Raw genomic sequence first — 14168 nt, forward strand, 5'->3', positions numbered from 1 at the left:
GAGAGAAGGGGAAGGAGACAAGTTCCAGTAGACCTCTCTAAGTAAATACACTTGGCTACATTAGCTACATTGCAACCAGCAACGCGTTTAGCTGCAGACACGCTCCATTCGGTGGGGTCAAGTCAAGTCAACCAGCAAAAGGTTGCTAGCTCTGCTGCTGGTGCTGGGCGGGTGGGATCCTCCTTGTCATCTTCGCCGCCCAGAGGAGAGGAGCCAACAACTCTGCTCCGTCTTCGCCTTCCCTTCGCTCCTTCTTCTCCAGGTCAGGTCCGTGCTACTCCTACGCCATCTTGCTTAATTGTTCGCTGCTCTCTCTGGTGCCAGTGGTCCATCTTCTTTCCCACCGAGCAGCACCAGCGTTCCTCTCGATCTACATCTCGAATCGGAGTAGATCCATATCCACCTCCGTTGACTGGGCAGCAACAGGCATCTCCATCTCGAATCGGAGTAGATCCATATCCGCCTCCGTTGACCGAGCTGCAACAGGCTAGGCAGCACGGAAAGGTTGAGGGACGCATGGATGGCTACAAAGATGTGGCAGGCCGGAGCTGCGCCGACGTGCATCTGCTGGTCTGCTCTAGCTCTACTAATTCCATCTGTTTCTCTTGTCAGATCTGTTACACTTTGCACTACCTTTTTGCGATGGCATAGTTTCAATCTTCCTTGTTTCTAGGTGCTGCAGGCAGTTTGTCAATCACGCAAGGTGATACACTACTTCGTATGTCTTAAACCATAGGGGCTGACTGTTACACAATCGTCTGAACTTTTTTGCTTCAGATCAAATCGCTCTCCACCATCGGATCTTGATCCAAAGGTTCAGCAACCGTCTTCTTCCTCTGCTTCTTCTTCCCCAGCAACATACCTCTGATTATTTTTCCTGTCCGAGCCCTCGCCAGTGGCTCCCTGGCCGGCCGCGACGTCTTCGTCTCATTCTTGGGCTCCATCCAATCCGAGCAGCAATCATATCTGAAAGACCCCCTACCCATCGGTGACGCCGCGTCCAGTCGCGTTGTCCGCATATACGGCACGGTCTCACCCTTGGGGATTCGCGTGGAAATTGACTGACGCCGAAACTATATGGACATGATGACGTAGTTTCAATCCTTCCTGTTTGTTTCTAGGTGCCGCAGCAGTCGTTGATCCCATTATAATTTTGGTTTCTCAGGAAGAAGAACAAGAAGAAGCAGAAGATTCTCCAGTAAGCCTGCTGGATGGGAGATAGCCGCAGCATGGATTTTAAGCTACATGATATCGAAGATATAACAAACAACTTTGCAGAGGAACAGAAAGTCGGCAGCGGTGAATATGGAGATGTTTACACGGTATGATCTACTAATTCTTATATCTTCAATCTGTGCTTCTCACATTGATGAGTACTTGTCATATCTCTAATCACAATCTGTGCCATAACAAGTGGTTGACTTTATCAGGCGACCTATCAAGGGGAAGAAATTGCCGTGAAGAAGCTCCATCCACTGCAGGGACTCGATGATAAGCAGCTCTACAGCGAGTTTCGTAACCTCGGTAACATACGCCACCAAAATGTTGTGCGGCTAATTGGCTACTGCTACGAGACTCGGCATAAATACGTGGAACATAATGGGGAGCTTGTCTTCGCGACAAGTATGGAGCGGGTGCTCTGTTACGAATATATGCAGGGCGGAAGCCTCCATAAATACATTCAAGGTAACATATATTAGTGTGCATATAAGTATCTTATATGTGTTAGAATAAATCTGAGGCGCTCCGTCGATCTACCGAGGACCAAGCAATCACACAAGCACGACACCGAGATTTGTTAACGAGGTTCACCGATATGGCTACATCCCCGGGGCATTGACTACGGGCGCTCCTCCCCATGACACCGTCACAATACCGCACCCTGGCCGCCCGGGCGCCGGCATATGCCGCCGGCTCCCCCGCGTGTCCGTGCTATTATGTTGGCATAGATTACATCGTGTGTCTACCCCCGCTATATATGAGAGGCCTAGGATACTAGTGTCCTACTAGGACACGACTCCACATCCTTTGTAAACACAATACAACTACAAGTCCAACTGTAACCTACCTTGTACACAATATTCGACACAACTCCAACAATATGCAGTGGGAATTCAACTCTTTTGGAGTTGTTTCATCTTGATATCGCTCAAATAATCAATGGAAGTGCCCCCTTATCTTCAAATATACATGGTCGACAATTGCCTACGTATATTAGTTTGCCTATCAAGATGAATGATTCAATAACTTATTTTATACACATCCTTTGCTACTAATCGCAGGTGAAGCTTGTGCGCTTGAGTGGCCCACATGTTACAAGATTATTAAAGGGACTTGTGAGGGAATAAATTACCTTCACAGCTCGCAGGGAAAACCTATTTTCCATCTGAACTTAAAGCCTAGTAATATTTTGCTGGATAGAAGTATGACCCCCAAGATTGCAGATCTTGGTTTGTCAAGAATTGTTGCTTCAACAAAAACACATCAAACGGAGATGCGCAATGGAACACTGTAAGTTGTTGGATCATGCTCTAAGACAAGGCTTTTGACCAGAGGTTTCCTTGTATTTTACCAATTAACCATATCAATGCAGTGGGTTCATGCCACCGGAGTACGTTGACAATGGCTACATATCAAAGAAGTTTGACGTGTTCAGTTTGGGCATCATAATTATAAAAATGTTGGCTGGGGATAAGAACTCCTTCCTTTGTGCTGAAATGTCCCCCGAACAGTTTATTGAGCTTGTAAGAAAACTCCTTTCTGTTTACCATGAACATACCTAGGTCTCTTTCACATCGTATATACGTGTTTGCTTAATTCTTTTTGCACTGCAAACAATGTAGTATCTTTGTAGGGAGTTTTATGTGTAATTTGCATGCAGGTAACTGAAAACTGGACGAAAAGGTTGCAGGCATTGATGAGGTATTCAATCCAGGAGGACATCCTACGAGTGAGGACTTGTGTTGAGATTGCGTTAAGGTGTGTCGACTCGGACCGAAACAAAAGGCCTTCCATGAACGATATTGTTCGTGAACTGGAGGAACTAGAAGCCAATATCACAGTAATGTCATACCTAATTGTGCAGGTATGCACGATGAATGTTGTGAATTTATATGTACTCCGCGATTTCATAAATGAACTTGTAGAGAGGGTAACCCTTTTAAAAAAATTACAAAATGAAAAACTTTCTTAATTATTTACCAATCAAATATAAATCTTGTTTCCAATCGCATAAACTAAGATGGAGTATTGGAGTTTAGAGGAGGAAGTTGTATTGGGATTAGACATAGGATGTGCCGATTTATCCTTAACCCCAGTTTGGTATCTAAGGAGAACTATGTTTATGAATTTCAGAGATAACTGTATTTCCCCATTTAGTTAGTGGAAATTTCTGAGGGAAACTAAGAGGTGATAAAATAAGCTTACGATGATGAATGGTTACAAAAATGTGGGATTTGAACTCTCAAGTCCAATGCCTAATCTCTCCTCAATTTCTATGTCCCTAACCACACGACAGATTTGAAGTGTCGCGCCCCTTCAGCTCACACTACCTAGATCTCACAGATTGTGGCAAGGCTCTCTTGCATCTCTAGCTAGCCTGCACGAGGCACCCCGCACCTTTGACGTCACTAGGAGGGCGGTGCTTCATGCCCATGCATTAAGACAACACATATACTACATTTATTATCCATAGTATCATCTAACATATAGTAATAATTTTTATATTCATTGTTTGATATAATCTTAATGTTAATAACACATAGTACTAATGTAAAATGGTATAAATGCAATCTCTTATTAATCAAAGGAGTTTTTATTTGTTGCAGACAGGATCCAAGCCACACCAAGTGTCATTACAACATTTGAAAGATATTACAGCCAACTTCTCGGAGGACAGAATACTTGGTAGAGGTGGTTTTGGTGTGGTATATAAGGTATATAAGGTTAAAGAGTGTTTTTTCCATTAGATATGTAACCAAACTTTGACATGTAAATCAATATCCACATAAACAAGAGACTTTAAACAGGGACTGCTACAAAACGGGGAACTGGTTGCAGTGAAGAAGCTTGTGCAGTCAACACCAAAATCACAGAAGCAATTTGAGAATGAGGTTGATCTTCTTATGACACTGAAGCACCCAAATGTAGTGCGATTGTTGGACTACTGCTATGATACACAACATCTGCTTATTCCTTATGAAGGAAAATTCGTTCCTGCTCTAAACATCGAACGTTTGCTTTGCTTGGAATATATGCCTAATGGAAGTCTTGACAAGTACATTACAGGTATGGCCTTTAAATATGGAATAGTTTTTGTTGCTCTATGTTTAATAGGAGTGGTGCATTGGGGGCAGTGTGCCCCATGACATCCAAATGCCAATTTCAAATATGCGGTGAAAAGAGGAACGTATGAAGAGCATCTATAGCCAGCCTCCTCAAATCCTCCTCAAAGGTCCGCGGACGCATCCGGTCAACAGCGATTAGCGCTGCTGCCGGCCGCTGCCTGGTCCTCGTGTAAACTACATCTATCAAGTCGCTGTGGAAATAATCCAAACATATGGTAGTTTTGAAGTACTAGGTTGTGTTTGAGTTTGGTACTTCTAGTTCTGTGTAAGTAGGCTTAGCTTAATTGCAATCATCGCAGCCGGTAATTAGGAAAGTGTGCGTCAGTGTGATGGCTTGTGTGCCATGACCTAGTCGTGTCCTAGTATAGTAGTAGTAGTTGAGACCGGATTAGGATTGATGGTCAGCTTGTGCTAGCTTTCCTTGTACTAGTCCGGTTAGATTAGGTGTGTCCGTATTGGAAGTCCTGCACGAGTCGGATAGCTAGCTCGTGCGTGAGGCCGTGTGTATATATATACACCAGGTCGCGTGAGTTTTTGTAACAATAGAGAAAACCAGAAAATCAAGAAAGAGGAGACGCAAGGGCACGACAAGGGCCTTTTGGCTATCAGCTTTTTGTGCACGTGTGTTCGTGCAGTTTGATGTGATCGATCCTGTGGGGAAATTCCAACAGTCGCTAGTGGTTCAGCACGCTCACCGCGCAAAAACATAAAACCGCTAGCGATTTAGCACTGTTGCGAACTGTGTACTAATCCCTCTCGTTAATAAAAATTCTGTTCATAGGATGTGGAGTCCTTCCATTCGTAGCGCAACAAATATAGACTTGAGACAACATCTATTGAATGGTCTTCTTTTATTTATGTAGTTGCAGATGCGCCTTCTGCCCTTGATTGGCAGACACGTTGCAAAATAATTGAGGGAATTTCCATTGGACTACGGTACCTTCACGAGGGATCTAATGTTCCCATTATTCACCTAGACCTAAAACCAGCGAACATATTGCTTGATGAGGATTTTGTACCAAAAATTACAGACTTCGGTCTTTCAAGACTGTTTGATCCAAAACAAACTATAAATACTGCAGCTGCTACTGGAACATTGTAAGTGAAGCACATTCTTATTATTTATGGCATTTCAGTAATTGGCAGGCTGTGTTCTCTCTTCTTTTCTCTTAACAGCTCATTTTTACGCTGCAGAGGTTACATGTCACTAGAATACCAGCTACGAGGTACAATCACACCAATGGCAGACATATTCAGTTTGGGTGTGATAATCATGGAGATAATAACAGGGCATAGGGACTACCCATATGATATTAGAAAGTCTTCCAAAGACTTCATCAAACAGGTAAGACAAATCAGTTTGAACTTTTGAGACTAAAGTCCATCTGCATAAAGGCTATATGACATTACCATTTTGTACAGTAACATATCCCCAATTTGTGTTCAATTTCACAGGAAATGCAAAAATGGAGAAATAAGCTGCAAAAGGAACCAGGATATACAACACTAGAAATAGACTGCCAACAAATCGAAAGATACATTCAAATAGGTCTAATCTGCGTGAATGATGACCGGTCAAAACGGCCTACAATGAAGAAAATTATAGATATGCTTCAAGGGGTGGAAAGTATGAATTCGTACATTCGCAACGAGGTAACATCACTTGTAGCGCATGTATGATAACACCACTGTATTGCGTAGCATATAATGTATTTAGTGTCCTTATGTCGTATGCTAAGCTAAGAATGATATAATTTGTCCCAAATACTGGTTCGTATTGGAAGTAGCAACCTAGCAGCTAGGACTAAGCTATGTGCTTAATGCCTACCTTGTATGACACTTCGTAACTACAATTCCTTCTGAACAAAATTTTCTTCAGTATACTATAACTAGTGTAACTAGTGTACTGCTCAATGGAGTTACTAGACTTTGTAGTTTGCATCTGACCCCTTGTATGTAATGCTAGAACTCATCTGCAAAAAGGTCAAAATGATTTTTATTTTTAGAAAAGGAGGTTGAAACCTCCGGCATTTGCATCATTTCGATGCACACAATCAGTCTAAATGATTTTGTAGCATTCACCTTTTATGTGCAACAATGAAGAACTTTTGAAAGTGAATCCACTCTTTGTTGCATCAACTACTGAAGTAAAAAGAAAGTATTTGCTCCCAATGGTTCTCAAAAAGCTGTTGTTCTCGGGTTAAACTTTGACCACTGTTATCTTTTGAAATGCAAAGTCAACTCTGAAACTTTGACCACTGATATCTTGTAGAATGTTTACATTATATACTTTATGTATAGTTCCGTTGAAATGTATAAGTCTAATACGAACTAAATTGCTAATCAACTTAATTTTTGGAGATCGTGTCCATGTTGAAAGCAACAGCTTTAAAGCACCCGAGAGATTTTAAATCAAGGAAAATCTAACCAGCAATCTGGTTCATTCCAGCTATCAAGCGACGACATCCAGGAGGGGCTGTAGATTACAATCAAAAGAGGTTGCAACAGTATCAATTGCTTCTGTCTTCCTGGTATACCCCTTTTATAAATCTTTAAAGAGTGTTAACTGGTTAACAGTTCTAGTATTTTGTTTAAATCCACCTGTTTATTATCTTGCTTTGAAGGATCAGACGTTGAAGAAACAAATTTAGCATGGTAGCTATGAAGCCGGACGCCATCCATTGCACTCAGCGGCTCCAGATGTTAGTATCGATAAGCACCAGTGCAAGCAAGGAGGTGTGGCACAGGCACCCTGTTCATCCTTCTTCTCAGGTCGTCCGGTCACTTTAGTTTTTGAATAAATTGCCACCATGTAGCATGACAGATTCTTCTGTTTGGGTGTAGCACCCCAACTAGCGAAGGATTTGCTTTCCCCATTTCTACTCATGTATCAAAGTCACATATGGAATTTGTATTTAAGGGTCCTGCACCCGAGTATGTCGGACGATAAAAGTATTGTGTCAGTTCTATGGATGATTAGTAAGATAAATTCACTTGGATATATTTGTTTCATGCGAAGTCTGATGCCAGGAGTGCTTCTTTTCAGTTACAAAAATGCCTTGCCAAACTTGTAGGCAAAAGAACTACTCCCTCCGTTCACTTTTGTAAGTCATTTCAGACAGGTCAAAATGGGCTGTTTTGTACATTGTCTGAAATATCTTGAAGGTCTTATAAAAGTGAACAGAGGAAGTAGATGCGTACAATCAGGCTAGGGGGAGTGTGGATACTTGCGTAAAATCAAAATTGTGGTTTTACACATAGGATTTCACATCATCTGAATGGCTCCTAAAGCTTATATATGCAGCTGGTGACAAATCGTTGTCACGCAGACTAAATGAAGGTTTGAATACAGGGGATAGATGTAGTGACGGCAGGACAGGCGAGCCGACCACCTGCGCAGCCGCCGCCGGCCAACACGTCTGGTCTGGTCTGGGCGGACACCCACAGGGCTACCTACAGGTTAGCCGGCTCCAACTTGACCGGGGCAGAAGGGTCACAAGCCTGTTGAAAGCAGAGTAGATCCTCTGTTCAGAGTTTCAAGGCAGAGTACATCCTCTGTTTTCTGGTACATCTCCCTTCCGGGTTTCAAAGCAGAATATCTTCCTCTTTTTTTTTTTTTTGACAAAAGCCATGGCTCGCCTGTCGCCCGCGCGAGTGCTTTTTTTTGGACAACAAAGGATGACCCCGCGCGAGTGCTGACAGCTGAAACCAGTCCACCACGACCGAGCTAGTCAATCTGTAAGCATTCTTTTCAAGACAAATTTCGGCAAGCTTTATTCAACAGTCACAATGTTTACATGGAGATGAACAAAAGATCACCCGAACATCTCAACCCTCTAAGGCTCCTCCACCGGTAACGGCCTCCTCGTCTCCGGCGTTAGAGCATCTCCAACAGCCGCGCGAAATAAGCGTCGCGCTGGAAAAATACAGTTTATTGCGTGTGCGCAGCCGTTTCGAGCGCTCCAGCGGAGGCACAAAAAACGCGCGCGCGGCATAAGTGGTTCAGCGCACGGGGCGAAACGGCATCGCGCGCCGCTTATTTCGTGCGCCCGCTTCCGCGCACTGCACACACGAGCGCCCGCGCCATATGACTTCCACCTACTACCAATCCAGGCGTTCGCGCCGCCACCCGCACCACTCCATTTGCTCCGGCGACCCGACGGCGCTTCCTCGGCCTATCCTCCCTCGCGCCGCCGCCGCTTCTTCCGTCTCCCTCTAGTCGCCGCCGCCCCTCGCGCACGCCATTCGTCCGACGAACAGGACCCGGCCGCCCACTGCCACTCGACACCCACAAGGTGTTCGAAAAAACGCTTGCAAGGTATGTATTGCTTCAACTTCATATTTTTTACATGAATTTGGTGCATGTTGTTTGTAGTTTTTATAGACTAGTTTGAATTCAACATTGTAGATGAGTTCGTCATATAACTCTTCCGAAGAACAATTTAATATTGAAGAGGAGGAGGACCTTGCAATGATCCTCGCTATGCACATCAATAAAAAACCGAAGCACAGTGGTTTGATTATGGGTCGGCAGAAAATTTGGACAAGATCGATGCCGACAATAGATTGATGAGGCATTATTTTATGGAGAATCCCAACATACCCCAAGTCGTACTTCCGGCGCCGGTTTAGGATGAGCAACGAGTTGTTCAGGCGTATTGCAGAGAAACTGGCAAGCCATGATTGGTTTTTTCAGCAAAGGAGGAATGCCGCCGAAGAACTCGGGCATAACACCTTTCAGAAGGTGTCAGCCGCTTTGCGTATGTTGGTATACGACATTCCGGCTGATCTAGTTGATGACCACTTGGCCATGGGTGAGAGTCAAGTCATCATGTGTGTCAAGCGCTTCGCAGTCGAAATTGTGCAAGTGTTTGGCCCAGAGTATTTGAGATCTCCCAATGCTGAAGATGCCGCAAGGCTTTTGGAGATGAACAAAGCTCGCGGGTTCCCAGGTATGCTTGGCTCAATAGATTGCATACATTGGAGTTGAAAGAACTGTCCTAAGGCATGACATGGGCAATTCCACGGCCAAAAGAAGGGTTCCATTATAATCCTTGAAGCAGTGGCCGATCAAGAGACTTGGATTTGGCATGCTTTTTTCTAATGCCTGAATCTTTGAATGACATCAACGTTGTTAATCGGTCACCACTCATAATAAGATTACAAATGGTAAATTGCCACCGGTGCAGTTTGTAGTAAATAGTCATACATACAACTATGGCTACTATCTTACAGATGGCATCTATCCAAAGTAGCAAACATTTGTGAAGCCGTTGAAAAAATCGGAAGGTAAGAAAAATCTAGATTTCCACAATGCTCAGGCGGCGGCTAGAAAATATATGAAGAGAGCTTTTGAAATTTTGCAAACTCAATTTGCAATTGTGAGAGGACCGGTTAAATTTTAGGATCAAAAAATGCTTTGTACATCATGCACGCTTGTCTAATTACGCCGCGCCTGTTGGAGATGCGTCAAGGACACTGGAACCAGCCCCGGCGTCTCGTCTCGGCCTCCGGCGCTGCTCTCCACCACACGCGAAATCCACTAGTCTCACAAAAGTATTTCGATATCATGTTAAATTGTTAACACGGAAAAATAAAGTTTTCTTAAAAGGAAAAAAACACTAGGCATTTCGTTTTGAGCATGCATGGGATGGCACGTCAACCTGCTATCCTTGGTGCGTTCCACCATTGCATTTTGGCTAGCGGTTCACGGTGCGTTTATTGGAACTAAGATTTTGATGGTGCGGCCATCGAATCACACTCCACCGGTTGCCGACTCCGGCGAGCCATGAGCTCGTCCGCCAGCTGTCCAGCATCACCGTACGACGATCCACCCTTCTCCACCGCGCTCCTCGCTTTTAGGCCGAGGTCCCTCGCCCTGCTTCGCATCGCGTCGCCTTGGACCCCCATCAATGTCCTTACAACACCGGCGATCACCTCGGCGCCGATCAGCCGATGGGTCTCCGCGGACGACCCGTAGTCCTGGGCGCCGACGCTGACGCCGACCTCGAGCACGTCCGCGACCAGCTTCTCGTTGAAGAACTGGTCGGCGTGGCGCAGCCACGTCACCATCGGCACGCCGGCGCTCACCGCCTCCAGCGTCGAGTTCCACCCGCAGTGCGTCACGAAGCCGCCGACCGCTGGGTGGTTTAGGATGAGCACCTGCGGCGCCCAGCCACGGATGATGTAACCACGGGAAGCCCTCGGGAAGCCTTCCGGCATCCATATGTCCAACGATGCTGCGTCGGCGGCGGAGATGACCCACACGAAGTTCTTCCCGGAGAGGTCGAGGCCGCGGGCGAGCTCCCGGAGCTGCTCAGGCGAGAAGCTGGCTAGCGTGCCGAAGGCGACGAAGACTACCGATCTGGCCGGCTTGGCGTCGAGCCAGTGGATGCAGCCGTCCGCGTCCGGCGAGAGCGCGTCGGTGCCTCTAGACGCCTCGTCCTTGCTGCCGCTGGCTAGCGCGACCGGCCCGACGAGCCACGCGCGGCGGCGGAGCGTCGTGCTGTAGTGCTCCACGTAGCCCGGCTCGAGCTCGTGGAAGCTGTTGACCAGCTCGCCGTAGCTTTTCTGGTCCGCGGCGTAGATGCCCTTGACGAACGCCAACTGGTCCGGGCGCCTCATCATCTGGCTCCGCCTCAGCTCCACGCGGTGCGGCAGCCCGGGCACGGGGAAGACGGCGTCAGGATCACCCTCGTCGTCGTCGTCATCGTCGGGGTTGTGGTTGCGCAGCATGCTTTCGGCGCAGCAGCGGGCGAACATGCTGGTGCCGAGGAACGCGAGCCGCGGGACGCCAAATTCGGCCGCGACGTCGAGCGAACAGGGGAAGAAGCTATCGGAGACCACGGCGTCGATCTCGACGTGGTGGTCGGCGAGGAACTGCCGGAAGGGCTCCCGGAGCAGCCGCGCCGCCTGCTGGAGCTTGCCATGGTCACCACGGGAGCCGCTCTGGGCGCCCGGCGAGAGACCGACGTCAGGGAAAGGCACGACGGCGACGTCGATTGGTGGGGAAGAGAGGTCCACGATGGAGCGGATGATGGAAGCTTGCACCGGGGTGGTGAGAATGGTGCACCGGACGCCGCGGGCCGCGAAGAGCGCGGCCATGTCGGCCATCGGGATGAGGTGGCCGGGGATGAGGTAGGGGAAGAAGAGCATGTGCAGCGGCTGCTGGCCGTCCTCCGCAGGCGCCATGACCGCCTTCCCACGCCAGACGCTGGCCGTGCGGGCCTGTCTTATACGTACAGGCTCAAGGATTTGAGGACCAGAGCTGGAGCAAAGTGCAAAGCGCAAAGGTAGAACAATGGCACACACCAGACAGGTTGTACGTGCTGAATAGGGACGCCGATGTCAATGTGCCGATGCGCCACTACCGTAAAAGTCGACAACAGCTGCCGAGCATTCTACTTTATCTCAGATTCGCAAGACAAAACATATTGGATGCCAATGAAGTCCCCATTTTGCACCAAAGGAAAACCTTTGCTAATAGCATCTACCGTCGAACTTGACAAATCCGACCCCTCGACGTCTCAAATAATGCATTCTTCATCTGGATACCATAAATTAGAAATCTCAAATCTATATTATCACATGCAACACAACGAACTTTAAGCGGACCTCGTCGGCTCCGTCGTGTCCATGTCCGACGGCCGGCTGCGCCCCTCCGAGTGTTGGTCCGGTAGCTGGCAAGATAGAGTAGGGCATGTGACACGAGCCGGCTCACGGGACTCAAGGTGCCACCGTCTCCCATGCCTTACTCTTCCTCGTCGGAGCACGGAACCCGAGCGATGCCGGTGGACGTCAGATTGATGATGGATCTGTCCTGGGACGAGCCAGCGACGTCCACAACGACCCGGTTGTGGCGCCCAGACTGCTGCTTCATATGGGGCGCAGGAAAATGTGACTCCGCCTCGCCGACGTCCACCGCGGCGAGGGCTGCCGCCGCCTCCCGCACCCGCTGCCTCGCACGGCGGGCACGCCGTGCCATTTTTTCGTCGGACGATGCCCATGGTGCGTTCTGATGCTCGGCGCGCCAATGGAGCGGTTGCGCGTCTGCCATCGCGTTCAGGCGCCAGACGGACCACACCGCCTCCACGCGAGGCAGCGACGGCACACCTAGTGCCGGATCCACGCACCATCTGAGTGGACACAATAGATTCTCAATAGAAGGAGTCCGAGCGCTGACGGGCGCGGGCCTCCTCCCGGGAGCGGCGGAGCGCAAGTCGGACGGCCATCTTCACCTCGTGGCTGCGTGGGATGAGTTCGGGGTCGATGGATTTGGAGGTGAACGACTTGGATCGGTTGCCTGCCATGCCGAAGACGGACGGAGACTGCCGAACGGGAGTTTGTCTGGCGGAGGGGAGTGGAGGGGAGAGAAGTGAAGTGGCTAGGGTTTGGTCCGGCGAATGGATCGGGAGGGATATGTGTGGGGTCAGGTGGCCCAGCGTGAGGTCGGGTGGGCCAGCGTGGGCTGCGTTCAACCTGGCGGACGCGTCTGGGCGCGCTCGGGCGCTCCATATCCGCCACATGTTTGGCTTGGATATGAGGGAAGAGAGGTCGACGTTGGAGCGGATGATGAAAGCTTGCACGGGGGTGGTGAGGATGGTGCACCTGACGCCGCGTGGCGCGAAGAGCGTGGCAATGTCGGCCATCGGAATGAGGTGGCCGAGGATGAGCTATGGGAAGAAGAGCATGTGCAGCGGCTGCTGGCCGTCCTCGGCAGGCACCATGACCACCTTCCCACGCCAGACGCCGGCCACGCGGGCCTTTCTTAGAGCAACTCTAGCAGACCCCATATAACAGTGACCCGCATAAGGCGTTTACAGTTCGACCAAGAACTGTTTTGCGGGTCGAAATCATGCGCGGCAGAGTAGACCCCATATATGAAACTGTATAATTTGAGAAAAACTTTCGCGGGAGAAATTGCAACCACACTAGTTCATCACATACTACATGATCATACAGTAGTTCATCACATACTACATTCTTCTACTACTACTAGAGGGGGGGGTGGAGGATCTCGCGTCGGCGAGGCCGAGGTCGATGTACCAAAATGGACGAGCTCGGGGCCAAGGACGACGCGGTGGAGGAGCTCAGTCCTCGTAGTCGGAGCTGACGAGATCGATGAACTTCTGCCTCTGCTCCTCGCGGATGTGCTGCCACTCGTCGTCCTTGTCCATCGCGGCAAGGTTCGCCACGACCGCCTGCTTGAGCAGAGGTCTTCGAGCTCCTCGTCATGGCGCCGGCGCTCCGCCTCCTCGCGCAAGCTCCGTTCGGGAATGGCGGCAGCGACCGCATCGACATCGGCCACGAAATCTTCGGGCCCAATGACGCATCGGCGCTCGATCTCCTCCGGCTCCTGCTTGACGGCGACGAGCTCGCGGTCCTCTGGCTCCTCAGACCACTCCCTCTTCACGGGGAGGAGCGCCGCGCCGAAAGACGAAGAGCCCGCGGCGGAGGAAAAGCACGTGGCCAAGCAGGGCGTACGCCCATGCCGACGGTCGTACACCTCCATCTCGTGACGGAGGAGCCTCGCCGGCGGCTCGAGGCCCTTGTTCGTCCACTTCCTCGCCGCGCGCTTCCTCGCGCCGTCCGAGCGGACACGCCGCTTGTGCTCGGGGTCGTCGCCCCCGCTGGAGCTGCCACCAGAGCTGCGCGGCTGGAGCTGCACATGCGGCCCCACATGGCGGCTGGAGGTGGAAGGGGGCTAACCGGGTGGGCGAGAAACGTGAGAGAGGGAGTGGGGAATTGCGGTGAAATGCGGCGGAGGGGGTATAGGGTTTCGACCCGTATATGCCCCGCAAACTTGTAGATATACTGCTTCAG

General features: G+C 49.3%; 2 protein-coding genes across 5 annotated transcripts; one reads left to right on the forward strand and one right to left on the reverse strand.

Annotated features, from left to right (window-relative positions):
- The first annotated feature begins 138 nt into the window (after positions 1-138).
- Positions 139-7358, forward strand: LOC119361765 (G-type lectin S-receptor-like serine/threonine-protein kinase SD1-13). Of its 4 annotated transcripts, none has more exons than XM_037626912.1 (13): positions 139-267; positions 1166-1322; positions 1431-1686; positions 2283-2511; positions 2594-2744; positions 2882-3085; positions 3828-3935; positions 4029-4287; positions 5210-5444; positions 5541-5691; positions 5802-5999; positions 6796-6877; positions 6977-7358. In XM_037626912.1, exons 2-12 carry the CDS (start codon positions 1212-1214, stop codon positions 6826-6828), a joined length of 1935 nt encoding a protein of 644 aa, XP_037482809.1. In that variant the 5' UTR covers positions 139-267; positions 1166-1211; the 3' UTR covers positions 6829-6877; positions 6977-7358. The 4 variants fall into 4 exon arrangements, with proteins under 4 accessions (XP_037482809.1, XP_037482806.1, XP_037482805.1 ...); XM_037626909.1 differs by having other exon boundaries at positions 139-262; positions 6971-7358; XM_037626908.1 differs by having other exon boundaries at positions 140-267; positions 6971-7358.
- A 2449-nt stretch (positions 7359-9807) lies between these two features.
- On the reverse strand, positions 9808-11567 carry LOC119361766 (UDP-glucose flavonoid 3-O-glucosyltransferase 7-like). Its single transcript, XM_037626913.1, has one exon. The coding sequence runs from the start codon at positions 11535-11537 to the stop codon at positions 10074-10076; it is 1464 nt and encodes a 487-aa protein (XP_037482810.1). The 5' UTR covers positions 11538-11567; the 3' UTR covers positions 9808-10073.
- Between the last annotated feature and the right edge of the window lie 2601 nt (positions 11568-14168).

The sequence above is a fragment of the Triticum dicoccoides genome, chromosome 2B (assembly GCF_002162155.2).
Source record: "Triticum dicoccoides isolate Atlit2015 ecotype Zavitan chromosome 2B, WEW_v2.0, whole genome shotgun sequence".
In the NCBI taxonomy this organism is placed as follows: Eukaryota; Viridiplantae; Streptophyta; class Magnoliopsida; order Poales; family Poaceae; genus Triticum; species Triticum dicoccoides.